Below are 26,404 nucleotides of genomic sequence, written 5' to 3' on the forward strand. Positions count from 1 at the left end.
TTCTGACTTGGGAAGGATACTGTTAGTGGGGCAAAAGGGAAAGGTCACAGCTGTTGTTCCATCTGAAGAAGGTTTTTAATTTTTCTGCTAATGCTTTGCTGTCACATTTCTGCGTTCATTTTTTCTCTCCCCTATTCCCCCAACCCATATTCTCAGCCAAAAAAGTAACTGATGTAACTGGCTGCACATTTAGTTTTTCTGTTTCTGACTTTATTAAAAGTGTTAAATATTTTAAATCTATATACATTTTATTTTTACTTTTCTGCTCATGTATTTTTGGAGTTTGCTGATATAGGATGTGATGCTGTCCCATTTCCTTAATGGTAATATTCAAAAAGTTTTTCACTTGGCCTGCCAAAGCCCCTCCACTCCCTAAACCTCCCAGGCTGGTGTATTCCTCATTTTGACCTCCCTCCTCCTCCCCCTGCAAATCTTGCCCCAGCTTTGCCTGATGGACCGGAGCCTGGAAGTGGCCTAGGCTGCTGGGCAGAAGCTATCCACGTAGGAGCAATGGTAAGAGGGGTGGTGTGCATGTTGGGGGAGAGGTGAATGCTTTTTAACAAAACTGGAGGAACAAGAATGCACAAGAATATCAAGATTGCTGGGAGAGAGCAGCCACGTGGTTTCCTTCTCATTTCACTCTTCTGAGTGAATGCATCTGCTAGACTCCATTCTGACATTCATTACTCTCCTACTTCAGGTGCTTGGACCCACACAAACAGCTTGCTACTCACTCACTGGTTAATGGTGTCTTTTTCCATAGGTCTGTATATATGACTAGATTCTATAAATTCTGCCTTAAAAAAATTTGAAATTCACTTAATCACATTCTACAAAGTACGCCGCAGTTTAGGAGTACTTTATAGAATAAGCCAAAGTTTTCTCATGATTTATAGAATAGGTCAAGTGCCCATTCACATGACTAAATGTAGTCATGGGCAGTTAGCCATGTAAAATCTGTTGTAAATGCTGGTGCCTAAATAAGGCGCAGACTGCGTGTATTGTATAACAATGCATATAGTTTTTAGAAACACATGACCTACCCACGGCCATGCCCCCTTTTTCAACTATGCAACTTGCAATTTATGCACAGCACGTTATAGAATAGGTCTAGGCAGCTGTGTGTAAATTCTAATTAATGCCAATTAGTTTGCTTGATTGGCTTGTTAATCAATTAGGTTCACGTTGTTATGGAATACACTTCAATTTCCACACGGAAATCTTGGCACAATAGGTAGACTCTAGAGGATAGTAAGTTCAGTTCACTTGGGTTGTGATGGTGTACCACCAGTGCACATAAATGGAGAAAGCAGCTTCCATGGTCATATACATAACATAAGAATAGCCATACTGGGTCAGACCAGTGGTCCATTTAGCCCAGTATCCTGTTTCCAACATTGGCCAGTCCAGGCCACAAGCACCCGACAGAAACCCAAATAGTAGGCATTCCATGCTACTAATCCCAGGGCAAGCAGTGGCTTCCCCTTGTCTGCCTCAATAGCTGTAAATGCTTTTATTTTGTGACCATTGTGGTCTCTCGGTATAGTCCTTGCAAATTTCTCTTCATTCTTCCTTTTCAGAGCTGCCTTCAGAATAAATATGTGGCAGTTGCACACAGCAGAAGAGGGCTTATAAGGCTGAGACGGATGGAATGCTTGTTAAACACTTGCCCATTGGCTTGATGCAGAATAGGCATTCTCCTTACATTCAATCTATACATATTAAAATGGGAAAGAGGGGAGAGAGGCTGCTTCCCTGAGCTTTTTGGAGGTTCTCGGCAGCAATGATGTCAAACACAAGGCACCAGGCTCTGAACTACAGCATTATGTGGCTGCAGTCTGGTCACAATCCCAAGATTGTTCTCCTGCTCTGTAAGCACTGCTGTTTCACTGGGCTTCATACTGTAGTTTGCAGAAGTGTGCTCTACGTCCCCTCATTCTATAACGAGTCACCTAAAATTAGGCACAAATTGCACTGTAAGTTACACAATACCAGTATTTGCATACGATTAGTGCATACAAAAGTGCTGGCCCTGTGCTCGGTGGTATTCTTTAGCATAGCTGGGCAGATCCCACATTTGCATGTGTAACATACGCTACTAAATGCTACATTAGGTATGTGTCTGTACATTTGCTATTGATATGGCTTAAGTGTGTATGTGTAAATGCCAACTAGTATTCTATAACGGAACCTGGGCCCCAGTTGCCATTATAGAATTGACATTTAACCCTGGATTCTATAAATCTGTGTGCCATCTTGAGATTTGCATGTAAATAAATTAGTTAACAGGTTAATACTTGGCTAACAATTATTGATGGTAATTGGCACTAATTTAGATTTGCACACTGATCTGGCAGTACACAATTCTATAATCACGCCCAAATTCTCTCACAGCCCAAAAGGGGCCATGGCCATAGGTGGGTCAGGGGCGTTCCAATGAATTACAGTGTTAATAACATTGGGGGGTACGCACCAAGATTTATACCACATTTTGGCCTGCGCAAATTCCTCACGTCTGAATTCCCACTAGGCATTCTATAACCCTGGAACACCTTTTATAGAACAGACTTGTTTACCACTTGGCTGTGCTGTCTCCCTGTAATCTAGGAGGTCTTCAACTGCTAAAAAAAATAGTCTTGCTTTTATTCCCGATTCTTGTTAGGTTGTTTTTGTTTTTAATAGTTTTGGATCACAAACTCTAGGTTAAACTTTTCACAGGACCTGTAGTGATGCATGTAAAGCTGGACCACTGAGCCAGATGAATGGCTCTCGAAAGATCTGATTTTGATTCCTGGGTCAGGTCACCGCCTCCTGGTGAAGTTGCAAAAGCAGCATTTATAGCCCCTGGTAGAGAAGGAGTCGATCATCATGTGCTAGCAATATCACCAGATTAGGGCCCTTGATTACAGTGCTGTGGAAGGTGGCCAGGTGCATGTTCCCTGTCTAAAGGACTCTTGCCTGTAATGATAAGGATTTAGGAGGGAGTATAAAAAAGACGGGAAAATAGAGTAGTCATGAGTGAAGGCCCATGGCATCTATTCTAGATTCAAGTTGTATGTGGATTGAGCCAGAAGACTAAACAATCAGAGCAAAATTACTAGTACCCCCAACCCCAAGGGTGGAGGAGAAAGGGGAACAGTGAGGTGCAGAAGCATAAGACTTGATATCTGCAACATTTATAGTTAAGGGCCTCTTGTACTAACCAACGCTAGCAATTCCACACAGCAAAAGCAATGCAGCCCATTTGCCATGCTTGGAATCACTAGTGCGGTTTAGTAAGAGGCCCTTAAACGTTCAGTTAATTTAAATGCATTTTATACAAGGCTGTAGTGCTTCATTGCTCATTTACACAGCCATGTACTTTTTGCCTCTGAATGTCATATCAGATAGTCATTTCTGGATAATATGAAGTTTCTTTAGAGCCCTCTAGACCAATTCAATGTGTGAGTTGGTCGTCCATTGTCAGCAAATAGAGACACAGAACTGCTGACTAGTAACATCATCATCATTTAGTATACTGTGCATTTGCTCTCTAGTCCAGTGTTTCCCAATCCGTATCCTGGAGGCACCCCAGCCCGTCAGGTTTTTGGATATCCACAATCAATATCATGAGAGAGATTTGCATGCAGTGGAGACAGTGCATGCAATATCTCTCATAATATTAATTGTGGATATCTGAAAAACCTGACTGAGGTGCCTCCAGGAACAGGTTTGGGAACCACTGTGCTAGTCAGTATTTCTCGGTCTTAAGCAGGGTGGTAGGTGAGGTGTCCTACGCAGTCAGTGACTGGTTTCTTATGCCAAATTGGAGGGAATTGGGTTAGGGTAGATTCTAATGAGTGTTTTTCTTTTTACTTTAAAAACAAACAAAAAAAAGTTGGAATAAGGAAACTTGGGACACTGGAGGACTACAGCAGCCAGGCTTGGTCCATCTAGAGCCGACCCATGCCTTAGGGTGTGCTACACTTTGGACTAGGCTAGTTGTTTCCCACTCCCTGAGAAATAGGACTCTATTAACCAAATGTATTTATTTCCAAAATTAAAACTTGCAACGGAGAGAAGGAATCTTTTTAGTAGAGACTGAGGCTGCATGCAGGTCTGGTGAGATGAGGAGGTCTTGTGATCATAAAAGGCCTGATTTTGGCAGGAAATATACCATTGCTGAGCTAGAAGAGAAGGAGGTGAGCCTGCTGGTATCGAGCTGGATGTTGAAACAAGAGGGCATGTTTTGGGAACTGGGAAGACTTGAGCCAGAATTCAGCCCAGAGTGCAGTTTGCAAGGTGCCTCGATGGAATTTGGCCTCCTAATGCACAAGGCACTTTGTCTGAGGTCTGGTCCACCCGGTGGAGGTGCTCAGAATCCTGGAGGTCTATGCAGATGGGACCTGGAGAACCAAGAAACAGCATATCTCACTTGACAGAACGGCCTTAACTCACTAGGCATGGGCAGAGAAGGATGCAGTACCCTGTTCTGGGGTCAAGATTAGATAGAAGAAGAGGTTCTTCCAGGGGGGACGAATTGGCATATCTAATTGCACAGGTCCTGTCAGTGTCCTTCCACAGGCCGGGTTCTTGAAGCCTGGATTGGCCGCTGTCAGAGGACCGGATGCTGGGCTTGATGGACCCTTGGTCTTTTCTCAGTATGGCAGTACTATGTACTGCAGGTTTCAGATCAGCCAGTGGAGAGTGCACAGTCTGAGAATCCTCTGCTAGAAGGAGTCAAGAAGCTACTTCAAGCCTTTCTGGTCCACCAGGCCATCAGGGATATGAGAACTACAGAATGGGAGAATGAAGAGTACTGTGCTTCCCAGAGGTAAATGCTGTGGTGTCAAGTTACAGAGAAAACCACTATGCCTGAAGAAATACGCACAGCTCTGAAGCATGCACAGCACCAGTGTATGGAAACATCTGAAGCAAGCCTTTTGAGTTGCCTGTAACCTTAGTGGTTCATGGAAGCTTAGTACCGGGATCTGTGGCTTTCTACAGATCATCATAGTTGCCCCTGCAAGGGAGAGTTGTATGGTAAGGATCTGGAAAAATTGGTAAGCGTGTCTGATCCAAGATGCTTCAGCTGCAGAGGATCATGTGAGGTCAGTTCATTCTGTTGACTAGGGATTGCTTCAGGGAAGTTTAGGCATGGTAGGGTGAGCTGGGACTAGCCCTTTCAGAGGAATTGGAGAGTAGGAAGGGAGTTCTATGCAGGGGTCACTGGAGGTGCTAGGGTAGCTCGGTGAGGTTTTGGGAATCCACTCAGGTGTTCCCCAAATTGGAGGACCAGAGGTAGGTGTTATAAAATTCTGTCCTCGATGTCCAAACCCAGCCTGGTTTTCAGGATTACACAATGAGATCTATTTGCATTCACTACTATTGCTTGCAAATAGATTTCGTATTCATTGTGTAAATTGGGCATTGAGGACTGAATTTAGGAACCCTGTCTTAGGTGGTGTGTGTGTGTGTTGCGTTGATGGGCCCAAATAAACTTGAATCAGTGGGTCTTCAAAGTGTGACGGTGGCCAAAAAAGCAAACAGGATGCTAGGAATTATTAGGAAAGGGATGCAAAATAAGACTAACATTATAATGCCTCTGTCGCTCCATGTTGTGACCTCACCTTGACTATCGCCGCATCTCAAAAAAGATATAGCAGAATTAGAAAAGGTTCAAAGAAGAGCAACCAAAATGATCAAGGGAATGGGAACTCCTCCCGTATGAGGAAAGGCTAGAGAGGTTAGGGCTCTTAGATGACTTGAGGGGGAGATATGTGAGGTCTTTAAAATCCTGAGTAGAGTAGGACAGGTAGTAGTGAATCGATTTTTTTCACTTGTTTAAAAAGTACAAAGACCAGGTGACACTTGAAATTGCATGTAAATACTTCTAAAATAAATCGGAGGAATTATTTTTTCACTCGAATAGTTAAATTCTGGAACTCGCTGCCGGAGGATGTGGTAACTGGTTAGCATTTCTTGGCTTAAAAAAGGTTTGGACAAGTTCTGGAAGAAAAGTCTATAGTCTGTTATTGAGATGGAGACAGGAAAAGCCATTGCTGCTACTAATTGTGTTTCTGCCAGGTACTGGTGACCTGTATTGGCCACTTTGAAGCAGGATACTGGGCTAGTTGAACCATTGGTCTGACCCAGTATGGCTACTTTTTCCTGATGGTCAGCTACAAAGGCGGCAGCGGTCAAGACAATTACGAAAAGGTTGCTCCACTTAAATGCAGTGGTCCTGGTCTCTTTAGACAAGCCAAGTACAAGGTCAGTGTTCCACTTTTTGTAGTGCCCACAATGGAAAGCCCATTTTAGATCTCAAGAGTCAACGGGGGCATTGCAGATTCTAGGGCATTGTGGTCTATAATAGCAGTGGTCCGATGGCGAGAGCCTCACATCTTGGATCTGACGGAGGCATACATACGTATCCGTATGGTGCAGAGAGCAGCATTTTCTTGCATTTGGCTGTTTGGGGATGCATTTTCAGGTTTGTGCGCTGCTATTTGGTCTGACCACAGCTCCAAGAACCTTTTCCAAGGTGATGGTGGTTGGTGGCAGTAGCATTGAGGTGAGTAGAATTATTGGTACATCATACTTGGGTAATGTTCAAAATTGTACAAGGAGAGCAAGAAGGCCACCACTTAAGTGATTCTCAAAGATGTAGGCTGGCTGATAACCCTAAGAGCAAGTTGGTTCTAGCGTGAGTAATAGAGTACTTGGGGTCCTTGTTCAATAACCCAGCAAAGGAAGGTGGTTTTGACGAGAGAGAGACATCAGAAATTGTCGGTTCAAGGCTACTCAAGAATTCACGCTGATGGCCTGGGATTATCTATAAGTGCTGGGGTCCATGGCAGCCATCTTGGACTTGGGAAAGAGCCCATATGCACCAGTTACAGAGGTCTTCCTGTCCCGCTGGTCACCTGAGAGCCAATGTTGGGAGATAGTTGAGGAGCAGTCTGTCTTGGTGGCTGTGTTCGTTGAATCTGAGGTGAAGCATTAGTCTGGAAAAGCATGACGGATGCCATTCTTGAGGTCTGCGGCAGTCCTTGTCAGGGCAAGGTGACTGACTGAAAATGGTCATGGAAGAGGCCCTGTTGCTTTCTTTGAGATGAAAGCTGTGTGTGTTCTGAAGTCCTTTCAGTCATTGGTGCAGGGCAAGGCTTGTTCACCTGATCTTGGATAGTGTTATGGCTGTAACTTACGTCAAACTCCAGAAAGGAATCGAAACCCAAGGGAGTAGTACAGTAAGTGGATAGAAATAAGTAGTAGTAGTAGATCTTGATGGCACTGGGTAGAGTGCAACCTCCTAGATTCCTCAGCAGTCCATGGTGCCAGAGTGGACTGTGTGCAGGCAGATTACTCAAGCAGGCACACAAGAAGTGGAGCTTGGCAGGTGAAGCCTTCCAACTCATTGTTTAGAGGTGGGGGGCTCCAGTGATGGGTCTCGTGGTGTTGAGACCAATATTCTCAGACTTTGTTTTCAGTTGAAGGCACAACTGCTGGGGCAGAAGGTTTAGGTGTGTTTGTTCAGCAGTGTCCTCAAGGGAAACCTGTTTTATGTGGCCACTACTGAGATGAGTCTAGAGTGCCACTGGGGGCTCATTGTGTTGGTAATGTTGGATTGTCCAAGAAGGCCCTGATACAGAGACCTCTTGGCAGTTGCAAGAGGATGTTCTGTTGATGTCGCCCATGGGAGAAAGTCTTTTAGTGCAGAGCCCAGTTTGGATGCCGGGTGCAGATCAGGTCTGTTTTTTGGCTTGGCTCATGAAAGCGCAAGGATGTGGTATTCAGCTGCTTACAGCTATGTTGAGTTTGTGGAAGAACTCAACGTCTTTAATGAGTTTGAGCAGTAGTGTGAATAATGTCAGTTTCAGCCTTTGAAGCTCTCTGTGTTGGAGATTCTAGATCTTTTTCAGGATAGCTTAGGTAGGGGTCAGTCTTCATCTCGCTGAGGCTGCAGATAGCAGTGGTAGAGATCTTGTGAGCTGTCGCTCTGTGGTGTCCCAGGCGGATGCGGTTCTGTTCCTGAGAGATAAATTGTTGAGCCCACCCAGGCGTCTTGTAGTGCCCCCTTGGGAACTGAATCTGATCCTCTCTACATTGGTAGCTGCACCATCTAAGCCCTCCACAGCATGCAACCTTAAAAGATCTCATCTTGAACACCGTATTCTTGGTGGCTATCTGTTCAGTAAGGCAGAGCCTGCCTTGTGAGCTGTTCTTGGTCATGTCTTGGAGAAAGTAGTAGTTCTGTGGCCAGTCCTTTCCTTTATCTCAAAATTGTTTTCTATTCATCTAAATCAACCTATTTCTATTCTGGTATTTCAGGAGAATTCAGGTTTTGAACTTGCTTCATCAGTTGGATGTAAGGAGAACATTGTGCTGTTATTTGAAGAGGAAGGAAGAATTAGGAGATCAAACAAGTTTGTGCTATTTGGCAGAAAGAAGTGTGGGGCCCCCTCTAGGATGACTGGCCCCTTTGGTTTAAGAAGTTGATTTGCTGCCTTGCCTGCCTGCTCAAGGGCCAGTTTCTTCAGTGCTGAAAACACATTCTATAAGGGTCAAAAAAATGAATTAACTGCCTCAGAAAGTGAAGTTTGAATCACTATCATTGATTGTCAATCAACGCATTCACCCCTAGTGGAGAAAAAACCTCAGTACTTGCTTTACTTCGTATTTCTTTTGCATATCTCATATATCTTCATTATTATTTTTTTTTTTTTAATGAATCTCATATCTTCATATGAGTTCCAAGCGAGACAGATTGTGTTTGATTTGGATATACTGAACAATAATTGTATTTTGAAAAGGTGGAATTTTTAACCTGTGATTTGTCTCGCTTGGAACTCACTATGAAGATTATTTTATTTATTTATTACATTTGTACCCCGCGCTTTCCCACACATGGCAGGCTCAATGCGGTTTACATAGTAGCAATATAAAGAATTACAAATTATAAGTAAATTGAACATAAGAGGAATTGGGTGCATAAGGAATTGAGCGTTGGGAGTTAGGTGTAGAAAGATGGAAAGGAATGGATATGGGGTAGCAATAAGGATAATGGGAATATGGTCAATGTAAAATAAATGTCAATAAGAATCATGCGGGCAAGTTTTGGTTAGGTTGAATCGTTAGGGTAGGCTATCTTGAACAGATGGGTCTTCAGTGCTTTCCTGAAGGCCAAAAGGCCGTTGATGGTACGGACAGGTCTTGGTAGAGCATTCCAAAGCTGGCTACCTGAAAAGGAAAAATTTGATGCAAAGAGAGATTTGTACTTAACACTTTTGTGGTTGGGGAGGTGTAGATTAAGGTAAGTACAGGAAGACTTCAAACTGTTCCTGGTTGGGAGGTCGATAAGGTGATTCATGTAGGTAGGGGCTTCTCTGTGTGATATCTTGTAAGATATGAGATTCATTAAAAAAAAAAATAATGAAGTGACATGAGTACTGTTTTATTTTGTTTTTCTCCACTAGGGGTGAATGTGTTGATTACAGTGATTCAAACTGCACTTTCCAAAATAATTGAAACAGTTAAGTCACTTTTGTGTGTGTGTGTGTACTACACTGTTTTACTCCTTTTTGTGTTTGTTTTTTGTTTTTTTACTAAACATTCTACAAGGAGACAGGCTTCATGTTGAGCAAAGAACAGCCTTAGTCCCACCTCAGGAAGTTAGCAGAGTGGCCATGTAGACATCTTGCACTCTTTCATGCATCAGGATGGTGATTAGACAACAGAAGATTAAGCTTTTGGTGAAAGGGTTCTGAGGGCTGGTCTGTCTGGTCCATGCCCTTGAAGATTGCTACTTTGGTATTTCCCACTCGTCTGGAGGGATGCTAATCAAGGACAGGCAGGACTAAACTTTTAGATTTCCCAAGTATCTTTGACGCCTAAATATGTGATCTGCAGGAGTGCAGTGCCTGTACCTTCTGGGGGGGGGGGGGGGGGGGGGGATTTTTAAAACCTGCTCTAACCTGGCAAGTAAAATGTGGAATGCTTGTGACCCAGTATTGAACAGAAGTTTATTTTAGTTTGTGTATGTGTAGTAGTATCCTCATGGCAACGTTTTTCATGAGCCTTCATTTGCAGATGCCTAGGACTTTTATCCATTTGTATTCCACTCTCAACTGAGCTTATCCATTGCAGTTTGACTCCTGGCCCCGGAACACCATTGCATCTCCCTCCTGAACAGGGTCACCAGACCAGTAGTTATCCAGAAAACATAATGAGTATGTATGAAATTGATTTGTATGCATATTGAAAGTAGAGGAGTAGCCTAGTGGTTAGAGCAGCAGACCTTGATCCTGGGGAAGTGGGTTCAATTCCCACTACAGCTATTTGTTGGGAAGCTTGCCAGGTGCCCTTGGCCTGGATTGGCCGCTGTCGTGGACAGGATTCTGGGCTTGATGGACCCTTGGTCTTTTCCCAGTGTGGCATTACATTCATTGGGAATATCCTAAAAACATGAATAGTTTGCAGTCCCAAGAACTAGAATTGCTTTCCTCTACTTTTGTCCACAACTCTAGCTACTAAATGTTGCTACTGAGTGCTGACAAACTCCCTGCCTGCTAGAAGTTGTAAATGCTGCTTCCTCGACATTTAGAGCCCCAGCCAGTTTGCAAAGAAGGGTAGAAGCCAGATTCAGGAATGGAGCTCATGTCTTTGATGGGAGTGCAGAGTGCTGCCTGAAATGCGAGTATGGAAGTAGGGCTCACTCTGAATTACAATTATTCAGCTTTACTGGAAGCTATCTGCTAGCCACATAAGCAGCCTCTTTTTTTTTTTTTTTTAAAGAAAATCTGCAGCAATTAAGTGATCACAGGTAGGGGGGTGGATAGGCAGGAAAAGTTACATACAGTGGGGGAAATATTCAGCCAGTGCTGGTTAATGGTTGGGTTTTTTGTTTTGTGTTTTGCTGCCATCGGCATTATGGCCTGATATTGAAGGCTCACACTTATATGCGATATTCAGCACTAACTGGACAAAAATAGGACTGTGTATTTTGAAGTCCTATTTGTCCAGTTCACTTATATGGGTAAGTGCTGATTATTCAGCACATAACTTGATAAGTTCCAATTGTCCCCAGTCGCCCACAATCGTCAGCTTCATTTTCCCAGTTAGTGCCGATATTCAGCGGCACTATCCAGTTAAATGTGGCTGAATATTGACAGCCCCACCCAAGTAATTTAACCAGGCAGGAGCCTCTCCTGCCAAGTTAAATTGCTTAGAATATTGATCCCAGTGTACCAAATTCATCTGCTGTACTCAAATTTCTGCACTATTTTAGCAGCGTGTTCTGCTTAGTATACATGCAGTTAAGGGCCAGGTCTTAACTCTGTTGGCCAAGCCGACTGCTTTTCAGATCCATAGATTCTCCAGTACTTCTGCAGGTATAATGAGAATGCTGGAAATCCAGTTAAACTGGATGCAAGAACTGAAATGGCCCATTGGAGTGGGAGTATTGGCAGTGAGTCGTAGAAGGTTGTTGCTTGTTTAGTAGGAGCCATTTCAGCTGCTACCCTGAGAAGCTATAATTGATATCTGGGAGGATTTTGTTACCGAATTGATTTGATGCTTTGTGCCTCCATCCCATTCCTCAAGGTGCTGCCACCCGTCCACTTACCGTCGGTATGGCCAGCAATGTGACGAACAAGACAGACCCGCGCTCACTGAACTCACGGGTCTTCATTGGCAATCTGAACACATTGGTGGTTAAGAAGAGCGATGTCGAGACTATTTTTTCTAAGTATGGCAAGATCGTGGGATGCTCGGTGCACAAGGGCTTTGCCTTCGTGCAGTACGCCAACGAGCGCAATGCCCGCACTGCTGTGGCTGGTGAAGATGGCCGCATGATTGCTGGACAAGTCCTGGGTGAGTTGAGCTTCCTTCCATCCTATCTCACTTTAATCTCATCAGTCCTGCGAATGACATGATCCATATGCATGGTTAGCAGGAGCAGCAATGAAATTTGTGACCCATGAGGGGAAAGTACCAAAAGTGGGGTTACAAATAACAGAGATAAAGACTATAAAAGTTTGGAAGGGCAACTTCGTTTTTGAAAGTTTGTGTTCTGTAGGGTCAGTAGAGTGGGGTTATGCAATTTTTTCTCACAACTATTTTCGTGTTCTACAACCTAAAAACTGCAAGCACCTAAAATGGGGTGTATGTGATTTCTGGCGTTAATTATTTTTTTTATTGATCTATGTTTCTCAATTTAGTCCATACCTGAGGCTGAAATTTTTGCAGGCTTATGCAGTTGATACTCCTTTGTCTTGTGGTATAAATAAGTCACCCCACTTTGATACCTTTTTCTCAGCAGGTCACATTTGGAGGAATAGTTAAGTTCATTTAGTCTTGTGTAATTGAAAGGCTGTAGTAGTGAGTGATTACATTTCATGGTTTGTGTACTGAATGAAGAATTCTGATTAGACCTGTCACAACATGATGTAGACTGTGATATCTTAAATGATTGTGTATTGCCTTAGAGGAAATCTGGAAATCTTAATTTCCTTGTCACTTGTAGCAGATGAATCCAGGACCTAGTGGGTTAAGTCCGCCTACCAGCAGGTGTCTTCTGTAGCTTTTGAATAATTTAGTAAGTAGGGGAGGGGCAAAAAAAAGAACTCTCCTTCGCTATAGGTCACTAAGAGCAATCAAAGCAGTTAGACTGGCAAAGTTACATGGAGGCACATTTTCAAAGCACTTGGACAAAGTTTTACATAGTGACATATGGAACTTTGTCAGTCTAAGTGCTTTGAAAATGAGCCCCTACGTTTACCAGTCTGAAGTGATGGTAGTTAGCACCACTCTCTAGCATGCCTGCATTCACAGCAGATCAGAAAATGTGTTTATCCTTTATCATGCTGTTTCTTTTCAGACATTAATCTGGCAGCCGAGCCCAAATTGAATCGCGGCAAGGCGGGAGTAAAGAGGTCTGCAGCAGATATGTACGGGTGAGTCCCTGACTTACTTATATACACCACATTTCCCCATACATCTGTACCTTTTTGTATCCGTCTTCCTTGTGATCTGCGAGTCCCTCACAGCCTGCTGTTCTTGTGTAGCTGCCTCTTTTATTACATCCCACACGTTCTCTTTTATTTCAGTTCTTCTTTTGACCTGGACTATGATTTTCAGCGGGATTTTATGAAAGGTATATTGTCTGCTTCAGTTCAGATCCTTTTATGGCATTTCCACTTTGGGGAACCTTTGCATATAAAGACAATTTTAAATTTAATAAATTAAACTTTCTGTAAGTCCCAGTCAACAATTTGTTGCTTTCTGACTACACTTGACACTGTTTGTGTCTTCCCTACCTCCCTTTTGGGGAGACCTCCTCAGGAGGTGTAATGAGGGGGATCCTTTCTTGTGAGTCCGAAAGGACATTACTTCCTGTGCTTCTGCTTAGTTCTGCAGAAGCTGAGTTCATGTGTGGTCCTGTCCTGGGCTCTGAGAATGATACTGTTCTCTTCCTTTTGCTCTTTCTCTTCCCCTCTCCCAACCACCACCTGCTCTTTTTGAGGATGTACAGCTACCCAGCAGCACGTGTGCCTCCACCTCCTCCCATTGCCCGAGCTGTGGTGCCGTCAAAGCGCCAGCGAGTGTCGGGAAACACCTCCCGTCGAGGGAAGAGTGGTTTCAACTCTAAGAGCAGCCAAAGAGGATCCTCCTCTAAGTCTGGGAAGTGTGAGTATACATACAAATGCATATGAGTTACACAGCAGGGAAGAACGAGGAAGTATAGACATTTGAATACTGATACAGATATTGCAGTTTTGGTCATCCTTTACATTGTCATAGCATGTTTGTGCAGAGGGCCCTTGAAATATTTCACTTCATTTCTCGTCTGATTTGTCAGTGAAAGGTGATGACCTGCAGACCATCAAAAAGGAGCTGAGCCAAATCAAGCAGAAAGTGGATTCTCTGTTGGAGAGCCTAGAGAGGATCGACAGGGAGCAGAACAAACAATTGGGTAAAAGCTCTGTCTTATGACTGCAAGTGAGGTTGCCATTCAAGTGGACAGCTAAAAGATTCAATGCTCTTCACTAGCACAGCAAGTTGCCCCTTCTCAAAAAGGATATAGCAAAACTAGAAAGGTTCAGGGAAGGGTAACAGAGATTATAAAGGAGATGAAATGTCTCCCTTATGGAGAAGTGCTAAATAGATTAGTAGTCTTAAACATGGAAAAGATAAAAAAGAAAGGGACACTCCATGAACCTAACAAGCAGCTGACTGAAAACAAATTATAGAGGGTGGGGGTTAATGTGACTTACATTTAAACTGTGGAATCAGTTGCTAGAGAGAGTACCTGGTTTAAATAAGGAGGCAGCGTTTAATGGCATGTTTGTGTGTATGCATATTTTTCCTACTGTAAATACAACCAACTGATGGCCTGGGTGACTTGTGTTCTGCTCTGTCCTTTGTTAGTCCTCAGCTGCTTCTTGTGCAGCCACCTTTTCCTCCCTCTGGCATTTAAGCAGTGGACTTAATGTTTCTCTTAAGTCCAGTATTGTACTTCACAGCCAAGCCATGTGACCAGTGTAAGGACATAAAAAGAAATGCCTGAATTTCTCATGTGTGAGCTCCAATTCTGTCCCTACAGAGATGAAGACAGATGATGAGCAATCAGGAAAGAAGGAGGAGATACATGTGAAGATGCAGTCTGAGGAGGGTGTGGACTCTGGTGAGGAGGGAGACTTGATGGATGACGACGAGGAGCAGGGTATAGAAACGGTAAGGTCATGTAGGGGAAAGTGACCACTTGAACTATTCAATATGTGTTTTGTATGTTTTTGCATACATAATCCTCTCAAAGTACTATATTCCAGAGGCAATAATTATATAAACACTTGGTTTATGTGGATCAGGTAGACAGTAGAGCCAGATTTTTTTTTATGTCCACCCACTTGGTTCAGCCTTAAGGGGTGTTCTTCCTATTGGCAGGCCAAGACCAGTTCACAACAACTGTTTTCTGCTTCAGGTTCATCTGTAGGCATGTCCTCAAGTGGTTACTTGCATTGATCTCAGCATAGTCAAATGTGGGTAAGGCTATGTGGCACAGGAAACCAGAGAAGACTTGAGATTATTTCCCTGGGAATAGTGGCTCAAAGTTGAGCATTAAGAAATTGATTTTTTGAGATCAACTCGGTACTTGTAACCCAGACTACAAGCCGCAAACTGAAAAACTTAGTCTGAATCAGCATGGCTTAACTTAAGATATAAGAAGTAGAAAGGCTCTTAATGGTAAAAAAGGAAGGCAGTGCAACAGGGATCTCTTCAGGAAGCAGGTGGCAACAGTGGGCCATTGTGTGCTGGTCTTGGCCTGTCAACAAGAGAGAATCTTATCAGTCTGAACTGCTGTGGCATAAATGGAAAAGGATATTGGGAAGAGAACCTTTGACCTAGTCAGAGTATGCGTTATAGCAGCAGGATGCATAGAATAAGCCTGTGGAAGCGCAAAAGGACTTGATCAAAATGTGAAAAACTTTTATCAGAACAAACTAAGCATCTGATGCAGTTGCACCACGTATGAGTGAGTGTACTTTAGAACACATCATCGCATTAGATGCTCTACCCATTGCATTGGCATCTTACAGGGCAAGCATTAGGCATATGATTCCCTATTAAATAGTTAAGTGTCTGATTCTGCCCAGTCTGCTGTTCGTAGGGTTTGAGATTCCCTGTACCATTTTCAGAATGTGTGTAGGTGTACCTTGTCTGATGTGTATGGCTGCCTTTACCTGAATGTGATTGCTTACCAAGTAGTTGGTTCCTGCTCTATGCATGAGTAATTTAGTTTGACATCATTGCTGTGTGGCATCTTCGTCCAAGTGAAGGGCAGGACCATATCTCAAGTGCAAGTGTGTGCGTAGCAAGAGGAGGGAGATAAACCCCCACCCAAAAAAAAATAATGTCCATGTCCTCCTCACCTTTCATACTTGTCCCGTATATTTAATCAGTCCTAAGTAGCAGTGACAGAAATTCTGATAGTTTTCAGCATGTGGTAATAAGATGCCTGTGTGCTGGAGGTGAGGAGGGGAGTTGCCAGCCCCTTGCTGAATTCTTCTGTCATAGTTGATGCTGCTCGGGATTAGCCACCCTACAGAACAGTGGCACTGTGGCTTCAGGTTCTTATGATATGGCAGCAGTGGCCATCAGAATTGGGCACTGAAGGCGTCTATACCTAAATCTGGTAATAGAGAGGAATTAAATAGGTACGGGTAGTTTGGTCATCCTTTAAAGTACAACATTAAGGTAGTGAGTGGCAAGGGGGGAAAATGTTCAGCAGGGGACATGGCTATGAATTTTAGTATGCATATTATTCTTTTCCTCTGGTGAGAGTGTAAAATGTTGGAAATGACTTGGCCAGAAAGAGTCCTGGTAAGATTAGATGGAAGAGCAGGCGAGAGCATAGGAAATGCTTTTAGGAATGCAGCTATTAGTAACAAACTAAACTAGTTTTAACACTTTCCTCCCCATGTCTCTCTCCCCTTCCTTTTCTCTTGCTCTCACTCTCTTCATCTGCTTCTCTCACTTGCTTTCTTGCAATCTCCCTTCTGTCCATCTGCTTCTCTTCCCTTGTCTGTGTCTTCATCTCCCCATGGTCTGGCTCATCCTACCTGCCTCTCTCACAGCCGGAGGCCAGAAAGGACGATAAGGAAGCGGAGGAAGGCGAGGACGACGGGGACAGCGCCAACGGAGAAGACGACTGTTAGGAGCTTTGTTGGAGCTTAGCGGCCCTCTCTTCCCCTCCCTTCCCAGCGCGCCCCAAGAGATCATCTGGCAACAGTCCTCCTCGCCATTCTCCTTCCCTTTCCACGTCTCGTGTGCTCGTTGCCCCACGTCAGCTAGCGCCTCTTTTCTCAGTAGTTTGTTTGCATCCATTGTAATTTTCCTTTCTTCATTTTGATACCTCTTTGAGACTTAATAAAAGGATGTATGGTTTTTAGTTTGGCTGTTTTTCTGTGCAGTTATCTTTCCAGTAACAGGGGAGTGTTGGTGGGTTCCCCAGTGCACAGCTTGGGGCACTCCCAGGGTTATACCGGAAATAGTCTGCTGAATCTGGAAAAGCTGTCTTCCCTCTGTCTCGCCATCAGGCCAGGGATGACTCCTTTTCCCATCTGGAAGTACTTGATCCAGATAAATGTTAAGTGATGTTCTTTTCTCAGAGACAGAACTGACCCTGTGACCCAGTATAGTGCTGTAGCCACTCTTATTTTGAAGGTACTTTGCAAATGACTAGTTACCCTGGCTATCCTTCGTGGGCCAGGCATTCAGTTTGTTTTTTCTGGGTTTCCCATTTATAAGAAACCAGCAGACTTCATTTTTTCTTGATGTTCAAGTCCACAGTAAAGAAGTGCAACACCGAAGTTAATGATTTTCACTATCATGTTTTACCTTATACAAACAATTCCTGTGATGTGATCATTTCCTTGGAAGTGTCCAGTGGCCTCTGGTCTGTGTGTTAGATATCGCAGGAAGCATCACAAGTCATGATCACTTGTTTGAGTAGTCATAGCAGTAAAGCAATATCGGGTCATACTCCCCTATGTCAGCTCTGTTCCAGTCTGCATCTTCTTGGACTCCTTTGTATGGCTTCTCAAATTTTTTTTCATATTTGAAATACACCTGATGTCCCATATTCAGTGAGTCATGCTGTATTTGAGCTTTGTTAAATGGCACAGGTGGCATTTGTTAAAATTTTATTTCTTACCAAAACCCTAAACCTAAAATTACAGTAAATCGGAACCATAAAATGTTTTGTAATGAAATCAGTCATTCACAGACTAGTGAGTCAAACATGTATAACAACTCAAAGAAAAGCTGGTCTAAATAGCCAAGTCATGACTTTCTTCCTAAACATTCCCAAGATGTAGCATTCAGATTCAGCATAAACCATTAGGTAAGTTCTGACGTATCCTCAGATAAATGTTAGAAATTGAATAGAGAATGGAGCTCTTTACTTCTACTGTTCACATAAATAAAGGTCAATAAACAAGTTGTAGGTGACTCTATTGGACCAACGTTTGAGAGCTGTAGTGTTTCATGATGTCCACACAGAATGATGTAAATAATGTTCCAAATTATACAAGTAAGTTCATTTACATTACGGTGGTGGTATTCAAAACTCTCTCTAAAAATTAGACAAGTTCTTTACATCTCAAGTCTTCCACTTTATTGTGCATGGTGCCTAGGAGAACAAAGTTCCAGAGCTTTCAGTGTAAAGGGTTTTCTGTGAATGTGTTGGCTGGTTGCAGTAATCCTGAAGCTTTTTTTAAAGCCTGCGCTCTGATGCTTTGTGCCTGTGTATGGGCTTTGCCCTGACTTCAGTTAGAAATTCTGTACTTCATCTTTTCTAGTCAGGGTTTTGGCCTTTTTTGACATTCTAAATTGTCTGAGGAATTCTAATTTACTGTGTCGTAACTGCAGTAGTCCTGAAGGGGGTTGATTACTTTCTAGCTCCCCCTTTAATAGGAGGGATTGTCTTATCTACCTAGGGATCTTTAGTTCCCAGGAGTACCATCTACCCTATTCCAAGATTCTGCAAGAGGAGGGAAACATACCCACACCTTTCTCCAGAACATGGTAATTTTGTATTGTATCAAGGCAACCTCCAGGAGTTGGGAAGCCCCCAACTGCTGCATCTCAGGGAGGGTGTCATGCCTACCCACAGTCCAAAGACCCATGTCTTGGTGTCTAAAATCAGATGCTTGTGGAAGACAAAATAATCAAAAAACAATTTTTGCTACAGTCCCACATAGCGTAACCACTCTACATAGTTAAGTCTGTATGCCTCTCATGAGTGAGAGACAGCAGGAGTTTGTGCCATTGTGGGAAAAACAGGTGTGAGAAATGCCAGTTTAAGGCAACTTGCAGTTGTATCAACTTCTGCAGTGCCTTTCGTTATTCAAACCCTTAAGGTTGCAAGCTTCATGGATCATCTTTGAGCAATGTCTGGGATGCCTTCATTTGCAAAGGCTGTGAATGTAGGCCCTATGGTATCCCAACAACCAGCCCACCTTGGTTGATGGTCATTAATTTCCCTTCTGTTTGAGGGTATGGACCCAGTCCTCTGGCCATGAGTATATTATGTGTATTGCTAGTTTTAACATTTTCCAGGGTGAAAAAATGGACGAGACTTGTGAAAGAACATAAGAATAGCTATAATGGGTCAGACCAATGGTCCATATAGCCCAGCATCCTGCTTCCAACAGTGGCCAATCCAGGTCACAAATACCTTGCAGAAACACAAATAGTAGCAAGATCCATGCTACCAATCCTAAGGCAAGCAGTGGCTTCCCCCATCTCAATACCAGACTATGGACTCTTCCAGGAACTTGCCCAAACCTTTTTTTAAACCCAGATAAGCTAATCGTCATTACCACATCCTCTGGCAATGAGTTCCAGAGCTTAACTGTTCTTTGAGTGAAAAATATTTCCTCCTATTGTTTTTAAAAGTATTCACATGCATTTTCATTGAGTGTCCCTGGTCTTTGTACTTTCTGAATGAGTGAAAAATGGGTTCACATTCCACACCACTCAGGATTTTGTAGACCTCAATCATATCCCCCCTCGGCCGTCTCTTTTCCAAGCTGAAGAGCCCTAACCTTTTTAGCCTTTCCTCATATGGGAGCAGTTCCATCTTTTCTGTCATTTTGGTCGCTCTTCTTTTGAACCTTGCCTAGTTCCACTGTATTATTTTTTGAGATACGGTGACCAGAATTGAACACAATACTCAAGGTGAAGTTGCACCATGGAGCAATACAGAGGCATAATATTTTTGGTCTTATTTTGCATCCCTCCTAATAATTCCTAGCATCCTGTTTGCTTTTTTGACTGCTGCTGCTCCTTTGTAAACAGTCACCTTTTTTTGCTTTGCAACGGAATGACATCAGTGTGACACAACCTCTTATTGGCTTGGACCTTAACTTCCTAGTTAATTCTGCCTGACCTGCAGACACACTGTAGTAAGTGAATTCAGAGTAAAGGTATCTCCTGCAACATTTTATTTTGTTTTGCAATGGTGCAGATCTAATGCATGAGGATGCAGTTAGGTGTGTTCTTCCCTCTTTCACACCTGGCACACATTGATAAAGAGGCTGTATATCATGGTTCAATACTCCTCTGTTGGTAATTCAGCTGTAAGCCACAGGTGCTATTATAAGACAGAAATGGAGAAGTGTGGTTCTTCTGACAGTTGTACTTGACAGATTGTGTACTGGGTGATGAGACAGCTTCTCGGAAAGCAGAGGAGGTGTGTTATTGTTGACCATGATCTGTCTGCGTGTAGGCTCCAGATGTCTTGTATCAGTGTTTCCAAGTCCAATCCTGGAGTGCCCCTTGCCAGTCAGGTTTTCAGGATATCCCATAATATGCATGAACTTGATTTGCATACACTACCTCCATTATATGCAAATTCCTCATGCATAGTCGTGGATACCCTGAAAGCCTGACTGGCAAGGGGTACTCTTGGACCTGACTTGGGAAACACTGTCTTGTATCATCAGAAGGTCAGAGATTCTACACTATTATAGCCATGCCAACTCTGAGTGTTTATCAAAAGATTAGCCCATTGGTCCTATAAACATTTATACACAATGGAGGCTGACTTGTTGGAAGAGTTTGTTTCAACTTGGGTCCAAAAGTTTCTTGATATGCAATTGCTTAACAATAAACAACTTCCCTGTGCAGGACCTTTCATAGAGATTTTGTGTTGCCCAAGCATTCATAGAATGCTGTGTAACTCTCAGCCCCTTATGATAGATGCACCCAGGAAATAGGGATGGATTAACTTTGATGGATGTTTTAAAGCCTAAATAGATGTATGTGTCTACGCTGATGTTCCCTTGAGGCAACTGCTTTTACTGCTGGTGGATGTGCTGTACTCAAATGAGGCTAATCTTCAACTCTTTCCATGTCTATGGACATAGGGGTATCTGGTATCTAGCTTAACAGGGTACTGCTAGAAATTTTGCCAGACATCTGGTCCTTCTGCGCTTCTGTAGTCCTCTTAAATATCGTTGCATGGTTTTGCACACCTATTGAATACTTAAATACTCAAATCTCTATTAATATGGATTTGCACACCTACTGGCTAAATGGGTGTAACTTCATATATACATTAAATCTCATGAATATTCATTGTGGGCTTCCTGAGAAGACTGGCTGGGGTGTCTCCAGGACCAGGTTTGGGAACCGCTGAACTAGAGCACAAATTCTTGATTTTGAGGCATGGGTGGTATTTCCATTTTGTGTGGCCTCTTTGGGAAGACTAGTGTAACTACAGACAGGCTCAGACTCTTCCTGTAACAGATCAAGAATCATGCAGAACAGCTGACAGCTCCAGAAATATCCTTCATGAGATGAGACTACCTGGAAGGGGCTGCATATTCTTGTACTCTTAGCCTTCTCTGCCTTGTAAGTGGGTGAAAGTTTGCATGTAACTTCTCTGTACCAGGTGTCAGTTTCTACTAATAGCTCAAATCACACAGTGCTGTGTATAAGTTGCCTGTTTTTTTTTTTTAACTGAACATTTAATCCCTTGCACTTAATTGTATGTTATTTCTGAATGCTCATTAGTCTAAGTTGAGCAAAGACAAGAGTTTCCCTCTATGGATTCAGTTACTGGCAAGCTTCCAACATAGACACACGGTCTGCCAGCCAGTTCTTAATAAATTGTCCCTGGGGCTGGAGTCGCATGTAAACATTGTTAAAAGTATAGGCTGAAACTTCTGCTCCCAAGACAGCACATTAATTAGCAAACTTTGGTCTCTTGATGTGCGGTGGCTGATAGCTTTGTACTGTGTGGCTGCAAATGTGTGCATTTTGGAATTGATTTCAGAACCTTTATTTTAATAAAAAATTATGAAATCTAGAATTCAGTAAAGAAACTGAACTTTTGATTTATGTTAATGGAGTTGCTTTTTTGATGTGGAGGGTCTGACTTACCAGCAGGAAGTTATAAATACACTGTTTTATCACCCCTCCTAACACATGGCTTTGCCGTCCCTTTTCTAGTCTGTTTCAGCTAATGCCTCTATTGTTTTTCATAATGTCCATTCACTCATATGCAGCTGTGTGACCTACACCCAAGTGTTTATGGTGCATATATAAAAGTTTTCTAAATTCTGGGTGAACTTTTCCTTTGCTTTTTCATTATGAAGATGTGTGCTTTTATGCCTCGGGTATGGATGTACAGTGGTTTGTTTTGTTTTTTGTCCGTCCCCCCCCCCCCCCCCCCCCCCCCCCCACACACACACAAGCTTTCAGTATTACCAAAACAGGACTGGCAGAGTTGTGGGCAGGACTGCACACTTTTAATCTGTCAGCTTTGGCATCTCTTAACCACAGTAATAGCTCAACATTTAACTACTTAAAGATAATTATTGGGCAATGAGTTGGTTGTCTAAGGATATGGCTTGATGGATCTTTGCCCAAACTATGTAATCCCGGCCTTCATGACCTGGGTGATTGTGACCGTAAGGTTTTAGCTGGCAAAGAAGGTTGGACTTGCTGGACCAGTAAATTATACCGGTGCAATGCTAGTGCTTGTGTTTGACACCGAGGATAGTGGAGATGAAAATGTACATGAGGAAAATCAGTTTTCTTAAACCTGTGTTTCTTCTCCCAGATCTGAAGAGAAGCTGCAGGGGTTGGACGTGGGACCATCTCCACTACTGACCAAAATGTGCTAAAAGCAACATGAGGAGAACTTTTATTCCTTTGTTACAGAACTCCAGGATACCACCTTTCTGCCCAACTTAAAAGTTTGTGGGGACCCTGCGGCCTGAGGAAATTGTTTTTATAGCTAAATTGAACCTAACTGATACGAAATGTCAGAACTCTGGTACCTGGAGGAGTTGAGCTGTGTCTGTTTTGTGACGAAGGGGACTCTTAATCACTGGTTGACAGCCTGCACAGTGCAAATAGATTTATGCAGTAAAGCAGTAGCAGCTAATGTCTTTGTTTTTAGATTATTTGGTTTACAGTTAAATAAAACCATTGTGTTCCCCTTTGATCAGTTTGCTTAGTTATTTCCCTGAGGAGAGTATCTGGGTTTATACAGTTTCAGAAAGACTATATATATTTTTTTTTACTGTTGGGGGGGGGGGGGGGGAACTTGAATATATTGAAGGGGAGTGGTCAGTGCTGATAGTACATTTGAGGAATGGATGCAGATAAATAAAACAAGAAGAAAAAGATGTACCAGAATGTGAGATCAGAAAAGATTCATGCCAAAAAAAGGTTTAGAAACAAAGCTATACTTAGGATTGAAGGGGTTAGTATGTTAAGACAAAAAGAAGAACCAATAGAGTGGATGGAGTCAGTTCAGCAGGCATAAATTTGAAAGGGACACCAAGAGGTGTATTTTCAAAGCACTTAGACTTACAAAGTTCCATAGTAACCTATGGAACAAGTCAAAAGTGCTTTGAAAATGAGTTCCCAAGTCCATGTACATGCAAGATCCTGGTTTAGCAGGGTACACAGGAGTCAACTTTTCAAAATGAGTGGGGTTAGGGGGGTTGCTAAATACAAATTATCCTTCCAAAGACAATGAAAAGAGCTTGTTCAATATTGTGGGTGCTCGACACTCATTGATCTGCCACCTGTGGTGGAATATAATGTGGTCAGCTGAAACCAGCCAACATCAGCGTTAAGACTTCAAATTTATAAGTCAAGTTTTTCAAACTACTCGGTAGAAGGGGTCATGGGTCGGGGTTTTCATAGGTGGAACATGTACCTCTGTGATGACAAGAGAGGAGAGCTCTGTTACTGGAGGTTTGCAGAAGATTAGTGCTCAGGAGGCTGGTGTCTTATAGGCAACCATCTCATTACTAACTTCTTCGTGTTACTAGGTCTAGCAATAAACTTCTTGCAAGTTAACTGATCCAGCCACAGATAAGTGTGAGTTGGGATTATTCCACTCTTAATCTAGAGATTGGTGATATGGATATTCATGCTGGTAGTACCAGATCCCAAACAGGGATTTACTTAGGTATGACCCAAGGATTGGCTTGGTGTATTATAACAGATGGAACACATACATTAATCATCCTGAATTGCTGGCTACTTTCTTACCAGATTGCAACAGAACTTTATAATTTAGACGTAGAGGGCTTACAGGATGAGCACAGACGGCATTACAAACTGTCCCTTTGGAGCATGACTACAGAAAAGTAGAAACTTCCCTAAAGGATAGACACAGGGACATAGAGCCTATCCCTTTGAGGATTGGAGATCTTGGGGGATAAGCATGAGGATTAAAAGTTTTGTTATTTTCCATCCACTGCTTCTGGTAGCCAGTTTTAACTGTCCAGGTGTCAACGAGATGCCCCCTCTGTCCTGACTTTATGCCAGCTGCTGAGACTCTGGGAGGGATGAAATCCCACATATCTTAAGTCATCATCATACTGCAACCAGAGTCCTGCAGTGGGGAAAAAAGCAAATAGGTCTATTACCTGAAGCTGCCTTTAATGCTGAATTTAATTAGCAAAATATTAAGGAATTTTGGAGAAAGATGAGCAGTGAACTCCAAATCTTTTGTGTATTTAACAGTGGCTCATGTGTGGAAGCCAATCAAGGAATGTGGTTCTCAACCTGTCCTTGGCCCTCCACCCAGTCTGGTTTTTAAGTATGCATGAGATAATTTGCACACAATGGAAGCAGAATATGCAAATTTATCTTGTGTATATTCATTGTGCATGATAGAAAGTCTGACTGGCTGGCTGTGTCCCAGCATCTGGGTTGAGAAACACTTAGCTAGACAAAGAAATACAAAAGTGAACCTTTATGGGGTACTTCTCAGTATCTTGGCACAAAAAAGTACAGTATGCAGTGCCTAATTTCAAACCCACTCCATGTATAGAACAATGAATCACAACCCAGTCCTTAGGGCACGCCCAGCCAGTCTAGTTTTCAGGGTATGCAAAATGAAATATGTATGAAAGAGATTTGCATGCCAAGAAGACAAAGCATGTGAACCTAACTGGCTGGATGTGCCCCGAGGACTGGGTTGAGAAGCACTGGCATAGAAGACTGAGCTACTTAGGACAAAAACCAAAGTGCTTACATTTGTAAATGTGCCATGTTTTGACTGCTGTTTATTGAGAGGTGGCTACTAAAATGCCTGGTGGTATTTTTACAGATTTCATAGACAAGAGACGCTGCTTTGATTTTCCCCGTCCGACTTTGTTCTGAGCATAACCTAGCGCTATAGCACCATATATAGACATACACATTGCCTTTTCAATTGGATAGAACTAGGCATCAGCTCATGGTGAGAAGACTCCTGACGCAGGCCAGTACGGCCGAAACACAGCTGTGTCGAGTCCCTTTCTCCCTGCCATTGTTTGGCTAATAAAATATACTTTTTATTTTTATATTTCAAGTGTCGTCTTTTTTATGGTATTTTTTATATACAAAAATTTAAAAAAAATTTTTTTTTTAGTTTTTAGCTCAATTTTTTGTTTTGGTTTTTGTTGGTCATCTTCACTGTTTGTTTTTTGTGATTTTTATAAAGTATAGCAGGCCCCCGCTATCATTTTAGTCGCCCTTCGCTGCACCTTTTCCAATTCCATTATGTCTTTCTTGAGATGCGGCGACCAGAATTGAACACAATACTCAATGTGTAAATCTCAACATTGTAAGGGCCCTGAAGTGAGGTAAGAAGTGGCATCAGAGTCATCTGCCAGCAGCAGCTCTCCACGTACAGAAGCACATGGCATGCAGAAATACAGATTTCTGGTCACAGCGAAGAACAGAATTTTGAGCTGTCCAGTACCAAGTTTCTGATTTCTGCAATTCCCCATGAGAAAACAGTTTATCATCAAGGTATCTCCACCCTACCCCAAGCAAGATGGACGATGATAAAGCAAATTATTTTAGTCAAATTCCTTATCCTGATATTTCATGTGCATGTACAATTGTTCCCTGCCAAGAATAGTAGATTAAATAAATAAATATCCACCAATTGGTTATACCCGGAGACAAAAGCGGTAAAAGTTCACGTGAAAATTGGGAAACTGATGAAACTTGCATGTACGGGTTTCTTTAAAAACTTTTTAATTTTTATAAAATAAAACTTTTTCAATTTGTTACACTCTACAGTAAAATAGTTCAAAACAGGTCACGTAATTCTTCAAAGGAGAACATTTTGGCACACTTCAGTATCCCTGCCTGTGCCGGTCTGCAGCATTTTGACCATCTGGGGCACAGAAATATTTAGAGAAAATTTCAAAGTAATCCATAGTCACTTATGGTGAGAAGTTTTCATATGGTGCACAATCCTCCGGGGATTCTGTATAGCGCGCCTAGAGACCTGCGCCAAAATCCAAGCATATTCTATAACAATGCACATAACTTAATTGGCTTAACAAGCTTATCAGCATGATAACAGCTCTTAACAATCAATAATGAGCATTAATTG

At 42.6% G+C, this 26,404-nt stretch overlaps 1 protein-coding gene across 1 annotated transcript; it reads left to right on the forward strand.

The window, feature by feature from the left end:
• The first annotated feature begins 371 nt into the window (after positions 1-371).
• On the forward strand, positions 372-16,927 carry LOC115458039 (heterogeneous nuclear ribonucleoprotein C-like). Its single transcript, XM_030187811.1, has 10 exons — positions 372-513; positions 8,311-8,405; positions 10,126-10,208; positions 11,581-11,850; positions 12,857-12,932; positions 13,086-13,139; positions 13,502-13,665; positions 13,838-13,951; positions 14,582-14,712; positions 16,614-16,927. The coding sequence occupies exons 1-10, from the start codon at positions 511-513 to the stop codon at positions 16,692-16,694; spliced, it is 1,071 nt and encodes a 356-aa protein (XP_030043671.1). The 5' UTR covers positions 372-510; the 3' UTR covers positions 16,695-16,927.
• The last annotated feature ends 9,477 nt before the right edge of the window (positions 16,928-26,404 follow it).

The sequence above is a fragment of the Microcaecilia unicolor genome, chromosome 14 (assembly GCF_901765095.1).
Source record: "Microcaecilia unicolor chromosome 14, aMicUni1.1, whole genome shotgun sequence".
In the NCBI taxonomy this organism is placed as follows: Eukaryota; Metazoa; Chordata; class Amphibia; order Gymnophiona; family Siphonopidae; genus Microcaecilia; species Microcaecilia unicolor.